This window comes from Stenella coeruleoalba, assembly GCF_951394435.1.
Source record: "Stenella coeruleoalba genome assembly, chromosome: 16".
Taxonomy (NCBI): Eukaryota; Metazoa; Chordata; class Mammalia; order Artiodactyla; family Delphinidae; genus Stenella; species Stenella coeruleoalba.
The window spans coordinates 48,109,656-48,124,288 of NC_137162.1; the positions used below are offsets into that span (position 1 = coordinate 48,109,656).

The 14,633-nt window shown below is 38.6% G+C and overlaps 2 protein-coding genes across 9 annotated transcripts in view; one reads left to right on the top strand and one right to left on the bottom strand.

Annotated features, from left to right (window-relative positions):
• SHLD2 (shieldin complex subunit 2) overlaps positions 1-14,633 on the bottom strand; it is a 162,358-nt gene that overhangs the window by 82,111 nt on the left and 65,614 nt on the right. For 4 of the 8 annotated variants that reach the window (XM_079900379.1, XM_079900380.1, XM_079900374.1 and 1 more), the window contains exon 3: positions 5,116-5,279. The exons of the other annotated variants lie outside the window; for them this stretch is intronic. The gene's annotated coding sequence lies outside the window, so the exon portion shown is untranslated. The remainder of the gene's footprint in view (positions 1-5,115; positions 5,280-14,633) is intronic. 8 annotated transcript variants of the gene reach the window in all.
• On the top strand, positions 6,939-8,869 carry LOC307175380 (ubiquitin-like FUBI-ribosomal protein eS30 fusion protein). The gene has a single exon (XM_079900443.1). The coding sequence runs from the start codon at positions 8,039-8,041 to the stop codon at positions 8,456-8,458; it is 420 nt and encodes a 139-aa protein (XP_079756569.1). The 5' UTR covers positions 6,939-8,038; the 3' UTR covers positions 8,459-8,869.

Below are 14,633 nucleotides of genomic sequence, written 5' to 3' on the forward strand. Positions count from 1 at the left end.
AAAAAACACTTATTAAAAGACTCAATACTCAGGGACTTCCCTGGTGGTCCAGTGGTTAAGACTCCATGCTTCCACTGCAGGGGGCACAGGTTCAATCCCTGGTCAGGGAACTAAGATCCTGGATGCCAGGTGCAGCATGGCCAAAAAAAAAAACCAAGATTCAATATTCAGAAGAAATTCTGTTTAAAACCCAACATTTCTCTAGTTCAAATGCCAACTACCTATACTTAGACATTCCAGAAATGAAAGTAGATAAAATTACCCAACCCAATAACATAAATTATGTTAAGAACAAAAATAATTGCAAAACAACTGAAAATTATAGGTTAACATTACAGAATTTAGTAAACAATGAATTCGATGTCCACATTGCAAAGCTGACTTCCATAGTTTAAAACCTGAGTTTACCTAAAAAAGAACACCCTTAATTTTTCATTACTCAAAAAAACAACTCAATCTCTATGATACATCCTTAAAGAAATAAAGATTAATTTATCCTAGAGAGCCAGGGTTCACATCAAGCTTTATGGAATGACTGATAATCACATTTCTTCTTCCAAACATAAAATTCATGTGGATTGTCACCTTAAATGAGAAAGGCATGAAAAGAACGTAAGCTCCAATCTAGCATTAGAAATTACTCCATAAATACCCTTTCTGCTTTGAAAGTATATTTCCCCAATGAAACCAATATACTTTATTTCTTTATAATGATTTCATTTCATGTAAATTTATGAAGGTTGTATAAATATTTGTTAGAATAGGAGTTTGTTTGAATAGTTGATAATGACTAGTGAGAACAAGAGACAAGGGTAGTAGCATCATCAGCAGAGGAGACAAAAGCATCTCTAAAGCATCCACTACATTAACACAACATTTTTTACACAAAGATTTTTAAGTAAGGTCTTTATGTGGTATTTTTGAAAAATATTTTTATATCCAAGAAAATTTAAACATAAGCAATTAAATCTACTTTTAATTTTTTAATTGTTTTTTATGTTGAATTTTGATTAAGAATGTTTTCTGTAGAAAGACCAGATCAGTTTCTCTGCTTTAGTAAACTGTATAATAAAATATGAAACTCATTAAGGAAAAGCAAAGCAGGAAACTTAATATGTCACTTTTAGACACCTATCCTTAGGTGAAAGTAAACAGCATTAATTCCAAGCATTTCCAAACTTTTAGGAGAAGTGGGTGGGTGAAGGAACAAGAGAGAATAAAAACTCACACTACTTCTATAGTGTAGGTTTATATTTTAATGTTTTCATTCTGAAAAGCAAATGAGGCAAATTGAGACTTCCACCTGGCTTGCCAGAATGACTCTCATGAGTACTAACATGCTTAGGTTAACATTTTCATAAACTTTTTTCTCATTTCTTCCAAGTATCTTAAATAACACTAAAAACTACATAACATGATGCAGCTGCTTCGGAAAAACTGTTTGACAGTTCCTCAAAAAGTTAAACATAAAGATATCACATAACCCAGTAATTACATCCTAGGTATACACCAAGGAGAATTGAAAACATATGTCCACAAAAACCTGTAAATGAATGTTCATAGCAGCATCATTCCTATCAGTCAAAAAGTGGAAATAACCCAAACATCCATCAACTGATGAATGGATGAACCAAATGTGGTATATCCTCACAATGGAATATTATTCAGCCCAGAAGAGCTACAAAGTACTGATATGCCACATCACAGGTAAACTCTGAAAACATGCTACACTAAAGGAACCAGACACATAAGGCAATATATCGTATGATTCTATTTATATAAATTACTCAGAACAGGCAACTCCATAGAAATATAAACAGATATATGGCTGCCAGGGGCTAGGAGAAGGGGGAAAACTTAAGAGGGGTTTCCTTTGAGGGCGATGAAAAAGTTCTGGAACTAGATAATGGTGATGGTTGCACAACACTGATTATACTCAAAGCCACTGAAACTTTTATGCTATGTGAGTTATACTTTAATTAATGAAAGAAACCCTACAAAACCAAAAACAGATGTTAACATCTTATCAGAGAAAGTTAACTTCCAAAATAAATGATGATTATTTTGGTATTTCTTTAAAAACCTTATTGTTAATTTGATATGGACATTAGAAACATTTTTATTTATATATTTATTTATTTTGGTTGTGCCAGATCTCAGTTGTGGCATGCAGGATCTTCCACGCCTTGTGCGGGATCTTTGTTGCCGCATACAGGATCTTTAGCTGTGGCATACGGATCTTTAGTTGTGGCATACGAATTCTTAGTTGGGCATGTGGGATCTAGTTCCTTGACCAGGGATCGAACCTGGGCCCCCTGCGTTGGGAGCATGGAGTCTTAGCCACTGGACCACCAGGGAAGTCCCTAGAAACATTTTCAGAAATAAACCTTTTTCTATAATGCCCAATACCATCCTTAAGCTTTTCTATTTGTCAGGAATTCGCATAAAAATCTTTTATTGCCAGCTTTGCAATGCTTAGTCTGCCAGGGTAGGAATCAATTTTATATAATATCTAAAGAAGTCAAGTGAGTTTTAAAATAGGCAGAATGTTTTATTAAATTTGGCTTACCAATATCGTATGTTGAATTTTAGTACAGGAGAGGAACATGTTTATTTCTAATGAAGAAGTTCAGCAAAAGATGAAAAACTTTTTATTTTATTTATTTATTTATTTATTTTTTGGCTGCACTGGGTCTTCATTGCTGTGTGCGGGCTTTCTCTAGTTGTGGCGAGTGGGGGCTACTCTTCATTGTGGTGCGTGGGCTTCTCATTGTGGTGGCTTCTCTTGTTGTGGAGCACAGGCTCTAGGTGCATGGGCTTCAGTAGTTGTGGCATGTGGGCTCAGTAGTTGTGGCTCAGGGGGTTAGTTGCTCCGCAGCATGTGGGATCTCCCAAGACCAGGGCTTGAACCCGTGTCCCCTGCACTGGCAGATGGATTCTTAACCACTGCGTCACCAGGGAAGTCCCAAAATACTTTTAATTTATTATTTATTTATTTATTTAAGATTTATTTACTTTATTCTTGGCTGTGTTGGGTCTTAGTTGCGGCACACGGGATCTTTGTTGCGGTGCGCGGGCTTCTCCCTAGTTGTGGCATGAGAGTTTTTTTCTTCTTCTCTAGTTGTGGTACGCAGGCTTCAGGGCACGTGGGCTCTGTAGTTTGCGGCACACAGGCTCTCTAGTTGAGATGCACTAGCTCAGAAGTTGTGGCGCACTAGCTCAGAAGTTGTGGCGCGCGGGCTTAGTTGCCCCGTGGCATGTGGGATCTTAGTTCCCTGACCAGGGATCAAACCCACGTTCCCTGCATTGTATGGCGGATTCTTTACCACTGGACTACCAGGGAAGTCCCCCGAAAAACTTTTTAGACAGCAAAATTTACCTGGTCTGCTTTAGCCCTCATGAAGCTATCTCTGACATTCATTTTTTTAAATTTTGATATTCAATACAGAAAAGCAACATCCAAAAAAAAAAAGGGCCATGCCAAATGCAATAATAGCCCATTAATTTATTTTACCTCAAATATAATAGAAAATACCACTTCTGCTGAACCTGATTCTAGGCAAGGTAAAATTCAGTCGCCTACATAATAATTTGCCCAGTGTCCATTCACAATCTTCCTGCTTGCTCTTAATGGCATTTGAGTAGAGTAGGCTCTCAATCTACATGAATTAATTATGTAAATTATCAGATTAAATAACAGTTTCAACTTAAAATAATAACATCTATTTGGGGCCTATGCGAACCAGGCAATGGAAATAGAGGCTTTATATATTTAACTCATTTCTGCTCACAATACCTTACAGAGAGGTTAAGTAACTTCCCTAAGGTCACAACACTAGTACACTGCAAAGCCAGGATTCAAACCAAGGTCTGTCAGACATAGAATCATTTTTGCTAAAACATTCCAAGTGTGGGCTACAAAGGAATATAATTTCAGTTTAATTGGCAAACATTCATCTTATCTCTTTAATACAGCTTCTAAATGTTTAGGTAATGAGAAAGAAAAAGAGTGCTTGAAAAGAACATTACGGAAGAATGAAGTGATGTGCCTGGGGAAACATGCAGTGCACTGTTTGCCTACTATGTGCCATGTGCTGGACTGGCTATTTTAATGCATGAACACTTAATTGTTACAACAATACTGGGAAGTAAATATTGATGCCTCCTTTTTTACGTAAGAAACTGAAGTTTAGAAGGTGCAAGAAGGGCCAAGGTCACAGAAGTTGCAAGGCACATAGTTGGGATTAGAAACCAAATTCAGTCAGTCAATAAATATTTACTGAGTGTTTACTATGTACCAGGGCTATACGAGGCACTTAGAATAGAATATTAGAGATCTCCCACATACAGCTCAAACGAAACCCATCTTCTTTCTGCTTAGGCAGTAAATCATTGTGAAATTTAAAAATCCCCATAGATTTTTCTTTTAGTAGCTTTGTTTTAAATGATTATTCATGCTTTGGTTATACATGTTAAGTACTGTCCCTAAAGCCAGAAGTTGATTGCCATGAAAACTGAATAAGCCTCCAGTAGATAATGTGAAAATATAAGCAATTCTGTCCTCCTGCATGATTTTGACCATATTGCTAGATAGAGAACACCACTTTGGAAAATATACTTCTTATGTTCTGAAGGATAATTTAAACCATTAAGCATTTTACAAAGCTTTTGAAGGTCAGATTTTAAATGACAACAGTGAAATTTCAAAAAGAACAGGAAAAGTCAGCACCAAAGCTAGTTTAACATTAATAATAAGTGATCTAATAAATAGGTCTATGTTTGCCTAGTCAGGTTTTGCTTATTATGCCAGTTGGAAAGCCGGAAGGAAACTGGTTTTAACTCCCATACAACCTGTATCATGACAACACCACTTTATCAGAAATGTAGCTGATATCAGCATAATGCTGAGACAGTTCAAATTTAAAACTGATTTTTCTTTTCCAACTATTTTCATAATCATTAATGGTATACAGAATCGAGATAACTTAAGAAAAGAAAAAAAGAAGGGTAATTAACATTTACTGTGACCCTTCTATGTGCCAGATACTACTTTTAATTCTCACAGCCACCTTAACCTTTTAGAGGAAGAAACAGAAGTTTTGAGAAATGAAGTACCTTTTCTAAGATTACATAACTAAGGGTTTCCTGGTGGCGCAGTGGTTGAGAATCCGCCTGCCGATGCAGGGTACATGGGTTCGTGCCCCGGTCCAGGAAGATCCCACGTGCCGCGGAGCGCCTGGGCCCGTGAGCCATGGCTGCTGAGCCTGCGCGTCCAGAGCCTGTACTCCGCAACGGGAGAGGCCACAACAGTGAGAGGCCCGCATACCGCAAAAAAAAAAAAAAAAAGATTACATAGCTAATAAAAAGGCAGAGCCAAGGTTCAAACTCTGATGTCAATTATTATAATGCTCCATGGCACTAAATACCTGTCAGTTTCTTAATTTATTTTTAAAACTTTATGATAACATTAGAGCAGAGAAAGCAGAGTAAAGTAATGATTTGGATTATGAACTGTTTTAGTACCTCAAAAGTACTAAAGAGTGATGTCGCCCTTTTAAAAATTCCTATGACGGTGACTGTGAAAGAGAATATAAAATACCTTCAAGTCAAAATATTAGGCTTTTGAGTAGAAAAAAAGTAACAAATAAATAAGTATACATTTAATATTATCAAAAGAGAACCAAGTTAAAAAAAAATAGTTCTATTCTAAAGCAACACTTTTTGAAAGATCACCAGCGTAGGCTGGCTCGAAGCAGCATTTTTCAGAGTTAACTTCATGGAAGACTAATCCCTATAAAAATATTGAAAGATAATGAGTTTCCACAGTCAAACAAGTTTGAGAAATGCCGGACTTAACACTAAACCAGTTTCTTCACTGGTTACAAGCAGTACAACATAGTGCCCGGAGCCCGCTGGAGTCAGACTATCTGGGTTTCAATCCCTGCTCTTCCACCTCCTGGCCTAGCCATGAGATTTGGAACATGTTATTTCACTACTCTGGGTCTCAGGTTTCCCACCAGTTAAAAAAAAAAAAAAAAGGAGACAATTGCAAAGACAGATTTGTTGTAAAAATTAGAAAGATTAATACATCTGGGGTTGAGATATGGGGTATATGTATATGTATAGCTGATTCACTTTGTTATAAAGCTGAAACTAACACACCTTTGTAAAGCAATTATACTCCAATAAAGATGTTTTAAAAAAAAAATCTGGGGTTCTTAGAACAGAGCCTTAAAATAATAAGTGCTTGATAAATGTTAAATTATTAGTAGTAACATCATTTCCCTGAGCCTTTATTAACCTGATAAAAGTTGATGCTCATCATGAATCTCCAAGGAGTCAAGGGATATACCTAGTATGCAGTTTCCCAAACTTACATGATAGAACCCACTTTTCCACAGACCATCCCTCAAGGCTGATTAATGTCTTTTAAAATCAAAACAAAACAAACAAAAAACACTATGAGAAACAATAAAGAATTCCATCACTAAAATTAAATCTGTTTAAAAAAAATACAAGTTTAGTACTTCCCAGTTGGTGAACACATCGAGGTGCAGGAAGGGTGGCATGTGGAAGAAGGCATGGGAAGCTCCACATCCCTTCCCCCATACCTTGCCCTACACATCTCTTCCACTTGGCTATTCCTGAGTTGTATCCTTAATAAGCCAGTAATATCTCCTTACAGATTCCAGCACATGGGTTCAGTGCCTGGAACCTATACATGTAGTAGAATAGAGCATTGTTTTATTTTCCATTCTCATAGCCCTCAGTGGCTTCAAGTGATCACATCTCATCACAGTAGTCATTCAATTATCCAAGATACTATGTGGAACCTATTCATCATCACCCAGCCTGCAATCATTTGAATAAGGACATGAATAGTTTCTGTTATCAAGATACATCTATTTAAGTCTCATGTCTGTTGTATAGAAGTCAATATTCAAATGATGGCGTGTTTTCCGTTTGGTATTTATTGTGCCCATTTGGCAAATTTACAGTCATTGTCAGAGCACTGATCATGCTACCCTTCCATTTAGAATTTTTTCTAAGCAGTATGTGTCAGGATCTTCAGAAATGCTTACAACCTTTGATCAAACAAATCAATCTCCAAGAATCTATACTATGGAAATAAATAAGAATACAAGATAAAACCTTAAATACACATATTGCCTCATTGTTTAATATTGTGGAAAATTAGAAATACTAAAGAAGTCTAGGGAATTCCCTGGTGGTCCAGTGGTTAGGACTCAGAGCTCTCACTGCTGAGGGCCCAGGTTCCATCTCTGGTCCAGAAACTAAGATCCGCAAGCTGAGTGGTGCAGCCATAAATAAATAAATAAGTCTAATTTTAGTGGAAGGATTAAACAAAGAGTGGTACATTACTTGCATTACACAGTCATTACAAATTATATTTGAAAGATTATGAATAATGCTATGTGAAAAAGCAAGTTACTAGTTTATTTTTGTAGTATAAGCATAATTTTCTAAAACAAGCCAACAAAACACCAAGTAATCAAAATTTAAGACAAAAACTAAATCTAAAAATACGCCAAGGGCTTCCCTAGTGGCGCAATGGTTAAGAATCCGCCTGCCAATGCAGGGGACACGGGTTCAAGCCCTAGTCCAGGAAGATCCCACGTGCCGCGGAGCAACTAAGCCCATGCGCCACAACTACTGAGCCTGCGCTCTAGAGCCCGCGAGCCACAAATACTGAGCCCTCATGCCACAACTACTGAAGCCCATGAGCCTAGAGCCCGTGCTCTGCAACAAGAGAAGCCACCGCAATGAGAAGCCCGCGCACTGCAATGATGAGTAGTCCCCGCTCGCCACAACTAGAGAAAGCCCGAAGGCAACAATGAAGACCCAATGCAGCCAAAAATAAATTAATTAACTTAAAAAAATAATAATAAATAAAAAAATAAAAATACACCCAGTGACATGGCAACAGCAGGCGGAGAGGATGTGCACACCCTCATTCCTTCCTTTCTCAACTCCATCTTCACGTTAGCGGCAGTGGTAAAGCGGTTCAGTTGCCAACATGCAGCTGTTTGTCTGCGCGCAGGAGCTACACACTCTCCAGGTGACTGGCCAGGTGACAGTCGCCCAGATCAAGGCTCATGTAGCCTCGTTGGAGGGCCTCACTCCAGAAGATCAGGTCCTGCTCCTGCAGGATGAGGCTACCCTGGGCCAGTGTGGGGTGGAGGCTGTGAGCACTCCGAGCACTCTGGAAATAGCCAGCCGCATGTTTGGAGGTAAAGTCCTTGGTTCCCTGACCCGTGCCAGGAAAGTAAGAGGTCAGATTCCCAAGGTGGCCAAACAAGAGAAAAAGAAAATGGGCCGGGCCAAGAAGCGTATGCAGTACAACCAGTGCTTTGTCAATGTTGTGCCCACTTTCAGCAAGAAGATGCCAACTGTTAAGTCCTTTGTAATCTTGGCTTTCTCTAATAAAGCCACTTAGCCCAATCCAAAAAAAACCCCAAAAAAACCAAGAAACAAAAAATAAATTAATAAATAAACAAACACCCAAATGTCAACTATGGTTGATTTGAGCCATAGGTGACCCTTCTTCCTACTTCTCTACGTTTTCCAAGTTTTTTTATGGAGTATGTCAATTCTGTTTAACTCTTACTTGATACCACTTGCCTTTGAGCTAAAGTTCTACTAGATGACAAAACAAAGCAAACTGGCCTAGTGGTCAAAGACGGGAAAAGTATGAAATGTGATTTCTTTCAAAGGTTATTTATCATTTTGTGAGAGGCAGAAATGGTTAAACATACAACGAAGTCATATTACCTGCTAGCAAAATTGTTCTTCGTTTGTACAATGAAATCACACACATCAGTATTTCTTAGTGTTCTGCCAAAACACGATGCATCATGATTCTAAGTATTTTGTGACTTGAGGAAGTCTGAAAGCATATTTAAAACATGCCAAATATTAATGTAGTGTAACCTTTGGTTTTAAGGCATATTGGGAGAGGTAAAAGTCTCAGAATATTACTTCGTAACTTTATCAATTGATACATTTTCTAAATGTCCAAAAGTAGACATTTAGGGAATTCCCTGGCGGTCCATCCGTTAGGACTTGGCATTTTCACTGCTGTGGCCTAGGTTCAACCTCTGGTGCAGGAACTAAGATCCTGAAAGCTGCACGGTCTGGCCAAAAAAAAACCACACATTTAACATGTAGTATTTCAGGTTATACTTTATAACAAATATGGCTAAACTACTGCTGCAATATTACTAAATTTACATGCCTTTAAAGAGATCAAGAACTATTTATATTGCCATTCCCTCCTTGTGTGACTCAGAAAGTTTTACACTCCCTCTTAACCTGGCGTCTGCTGTGCAAAGGCCTGAAGACCTAATGATTTCTCAAGACCCAATATGGACTCAGGGTTACCTCTACCCATATGCCCACCCCTTAGAGACAAGTTTGTCAAGGCCAAAAAATCAAGTGAGCACCAATCGCTTCCACCCCTGCCTTCCTCCTTTCCCAGGGCTAAGCCTTGCCAAAAAGAAAACAGCCCCATGCTAGGGTTCTTTATGACATGCTGAGCAAAGGCCGCAGACGGCTAAACACTGCCAAGTAGACCTGAAAACAATGAACTCATCTAGCTTTGTGCATAACCCAGAACCTCCGTCTGTCAGCATCAATGCATTTTACCCACAAAATTAGTAAAAATTTTGAGATTAGCTGAAATCACCATATTCTTACAATCAACCAAAATGTAAGCCCCTACGATTAATCCCTCTTTCCTGCTGCACTCTGATCTCATTTCTGCTCTGTACTGTCTCTCTCTTCGACCATCACACACCCTCCAATAGCTATACTTCCTGATAACCCTTTACACTGTTCCACTGCAAACAAATTCCCTAAACCCCAACCAATTTAAATTGGTTGCCAGCAGTCTTGCTCTCTAAACTAATCTGGGTGCGAGCTATTCTCTCCCACTCAGCAAACGTGAAGCATGGAAGTCATGCCTTGTTCACCATCACAGTTCTTTACCCTCAGATAAAGGTACGTCTTTTGAGGTTTAAGTCATCTGCTGCTACCTCTCTCTCCTTGTCATCCACTGGTCTCTTGGTCACTCTCCCACATTCACTAAAGGCTTTGGAACCTGGTTCAAAATCTTTCCACCCCTTGCTCTGCCACCATTCTGAGCAACTCACTTCCTGTGTAGCTGACTCCTGTAAAATTCTAGCTCTATAGTTCCCTTATCTCAACTCCAGGAACCTTCCCTTTCTCTCCACTTCAGAAACCCATTCCATAGCCAGAGGTTGCATCCAGTCATAACCAGCAACTGCTCCTATTTAATCTTAAAATTCAATATCCAGTCTTGACCACTTCATATCCCAGCAGCTACTTTCTGGTTTCATTTGTTCGCTACTGAGCCTAGACTCAATGGCCCAGAACTTGAAATGCTCTAACTACCGTCATTTCTTGCATCCTTACTCTGTCTGCCACACTGGCCTGTAAAACTCAAACCAAAATCAATCCAGTTGTTCAACTTGTCTGCTCAGCCCCTCAGGCTGGTGAGGCCTGAGAGAGGGGGGAAAAAATCATCACACAACTATATATACCAGAGCCATGAAAAATTATTACAATTCCTTTAAGTAATCCCATTCAGTTAGCCCTCTCATTTCTCTCAATGAAATTCTCCCTTTCTCCTCAAACTCTCCCCTAAAATCACCATCACCATCCTCTATAATCTCAGCTGATGAGGTGATCCCCCCACTTCACTGAAAAATTCATCAAGTGTGTTGATACCCCAAATTCCTCACCTACCACCCGAACACTTTTCTCCATCTGCACCATCCTTTCTTTATTCCTACTTCAATGGAAACAATATTCCTATTCCTACTGAAACCTAGTATCCTCACTCTGTTCCCTCTACTCTTAAGGACAATGTTCAATCAATCTCACATACCTCCTTCTTCCTGTATCATCAACTTCTCCGTTCCTTCTAACTCTTTCTGTTTAGCACATAAACATGCTGAACTTTCTCTCATCTTGATAGAATATGCCCTCTACCTATGATCCTGTATCTCTACAAGCTTTTTGAAAAGAATGCCTGCACTTACTGCTTCCACTCTCTCACAACTATTCACTCTAGTTCTCAGCAACCTGGCATTTATCTCTACCATGGAGATTCCACTGAAACTGTTCTACAGAAGATGATCAATCAGCTACTTGCTGCTCTGTCGTTATAGTAGCTGACCTGTTTTCTACATTTGACACTGCTGACCACTCTTTTCTTGAAACTTCTCAGTCTTCATTTAATGACATTTACTGAAAACCTACTTTATGGTAAGAACTGTGGATAAAATGATGAACATGATGGTCTTAGTCCTCAAGAAACTTAAAATCGAGTTGGGGAAGCTTTTATGGTAATTCATACTCATATTTCAACCTCTCAGATCCTTCCTTCCTTTCTCTACTCAGCCCTTAGATTCTGACACTCCCCCAGGGCTCCTCTCTTTGCTCTTCTAACGTCCACCCCAGGATGACTGTATTTACATTACCTACTCACTGATGATGATAAAATTTACATCTCCAGCTGAGAATTGTATCCGGAGTTCTGGACGCTTTTACTCTATGAAAAGGTACTGGTACTTGGATATTTCACTATCTTGATAATATCCTTTGATACACAAAAGGTTTCAATTTTGACGAAGTCCAACGTATCTATTTTTTCTTTGGCTATTTGTGCCTTTGGTGTCCTATTTAAGGAACTGCTGCCTAGTCTAAGATCATAAATATTTATACCTACATTTTTTCTAAGACTTTTACAGCTTCAACTCTTACAAGTTAGCTCCTTAATCCACTGAAACCATAATTCTTGAAAGATAAGGATTTCAATGGCAGTATCTTAAGGCTTAAGAGTAAAAAGAGCTTTTTAAATTCTAAAACCATGGCTTTAAATATCACACCCCAAGGCAAGAAAACTCTGCTGGCAGAGTTTATACTGTAAACTACAGCACAGAGGAAGTAGCAGGTGGTGACGTAAATGCAATTCTTCCCCAGCAATTTAGAGGACATAAAAACCTGGAAGAGGAGTGCAGAAAGAAAGAGGAATTAGAAATAGTTTAGATACAAGTTCAAAATTCTTACCTTCTGTCTCATCTGGGGCTAAGTCTCAGGGTGAGGAAGGGTGAGAAAGATCTCCAGTATGTTTGTGGGGAAGGGCCAAGAATACAAGATAATCATGTGTCCCCTTCCCAAGTTATGGTCCAGGGAACCGCAAGCCTTTTAGCAAAGCTTGCAACTAACACTACCTCAATGTAGTAGGGGAGCAATACCAATGACATGCCCAGACCACACTCCTGAAAAGCTACCTCAGAGTCCCAAGCATGCCAGCAAAACGTGGAAACCATTAAGGAGTTTGCCTTGGGTCAGTGGGCCCAAAGAGCCTGGGTTTAAGGAGGACCCAGCACACACAGACCCGCTGACCAGAGGCCATGGAAGCATCAGGGACATCAGCCTCAGATGCAGCAGAGCAGACAGGGCCACTCAAGATTAAGCCAGTACAAGGTACAACCTAGTAGTGGCCAAGGGCAGAGGATGGCACAAAGATGAGAGGCCACTTCCTCAATGCCAGAAAATATTATAAGGCTTCTCTATGAATACCTGCCACCCCAGAAAAAAAAAAGGGGGGGGGGATGTGAAAAAAACTGAACATTTATCCAAAGGACTGATTATTTACCCAAGGGTCTGAGTAAACCTGGAATTAACTAACAAATTAGACCAGAAGGTACTGACTTTATCCTCAATTGGCAAGATTGTTTTCTATGACCCAGTAGAAATAAGAAGCTCCAGAGTTAAGGAAGTTTTAGTTATAGAGAAATAATGAAAGTTACATGTTTGCACATTCAAATTTGTAGTTTACAAAATTTATGCCCGTTACACTTACAACTGGGTTTCTCACTGAACAAAAACTGAAACGGTAAAGCCCTTGCCGACATAATCTACCTCTCCAAAATCACACTGCTTTCTGTCCATTCCTAAAATATGTCGAGGTCTTTCCTCTCTCATGGCTTCTCCACATGCTGTTTCCTTCACTTGTACCCACAGCTCTTTATATAGGTTGCTCCAACTCAGCCTTTAGTTTCAATGTACATGTTTCTTCCTTGAAAACGGCTCTCTGGCCACCCTATCTAAAGCAGCACAGCACCCTGTTACTTCCTCTCTAGCACTCCTTGCAATCTAACTTCCCAAGCTCTGTCCTTGTCTGTCTTGTTCACTACAGGCTCTGGTCAATAAGAGGTGCTCAATAAACAGTTCTATATGAATGAATGAATAATTAAGTAAAATGTGAGAGAGAAAATAAACCTTAAAATCTTCTAATAAATCTGAGTATTAAGGAGTAAAAAAATTTAAAGTAGACACCCACCACATTTTAATTTGGATATGAAAGTCAAATAAAAGACCATAAATAAGTTCCTATTTCCATTTTAAGAACAATGCAATTACAGAGTTTTACAAAGACAGTTATGTAAATTCATAGGGTGCCTTCTCCAGGCTAAAGCCATTTAAAACAGAAACACAAAACAGAAACAAATCCAGCAAAGAATCAAGACAAGTTTCTTTTAAATTAAAATAAATAGGGACTTCCCTGGTGGTCCAGTGGTTAAGACTATGCCTTCCTATGCAGGGGGTATGGGTTCATCCCCTGGTCGGGGAGCTAAGATCCCACATTCCTCATGGCCAAAAAACCAAAACATAAAACAGAAGCAATATTGTTACAAGTTCAATAGACTTTAAAAATGGTCCACATAAAAAAAAAAAAAATCTTTAAAAAAAATTAAAATAAATAAAGTCCATAGGAATAAAAGTTAGCCTATAAAAACTGTGAAGAACAATAGAGGCTGTTTGAATATAATGGAAGGTGCTTCATACTTTTATGGTTCAATAATGTAAGATATCAATTCTTCCCATATGAATCTATAACTGTAATGCAACTTTAAGTAGAATACAAAAGGATCTTGTGTGTGTGTGTGTTTACAATGATCAATATTAGACATACTTAAATATGTAAATAACAACATACGTTCCAGCTCTCCAAAGTGATGAGCAAGAGTCAAGCCAACTCATCCTATGAAAACAACTAAAAACACTAGGTGAAATATAAAAAACAAATCCTTAAAAGTCACCAAGCCATAACAAGATAGTAAGGAATTACCTAGTTAAAACTGTAAGAGAAAACCAGGAACCTAGAGTAAGTTAGCAATGGAGCTGCTTTTGATCCAAGGGCATTTGATCATGAGGGAAAATATAAATTTTTGTTTGATGATGTCATAGTGTATGAGGAACACAATTCAAAGCACAGGACCCACATAAAATGATGAGTCTAGTAAGAGAGTATCCCCACAATAATCTGTAACCCTAAAGGGCAACACCCTCACACTAACAGTCATCTGAAAGTAAACCAGTCCCTTAAGTCCTATAACCAAGGTCTGCAACTGTGTCATGGTCCCGGGAATTACAAACCTTGGATTAAGGTGGCACTTTGCCTGACCCCAGGCACCTATAGAATAAAACATAAAAAAAAAAAAAAGTTGCATAAAAAGAATAGGTAAGATACATAGAAGATAAAGTGAGAGATGACAGAACCGAGTAGAGACAGTATTTTA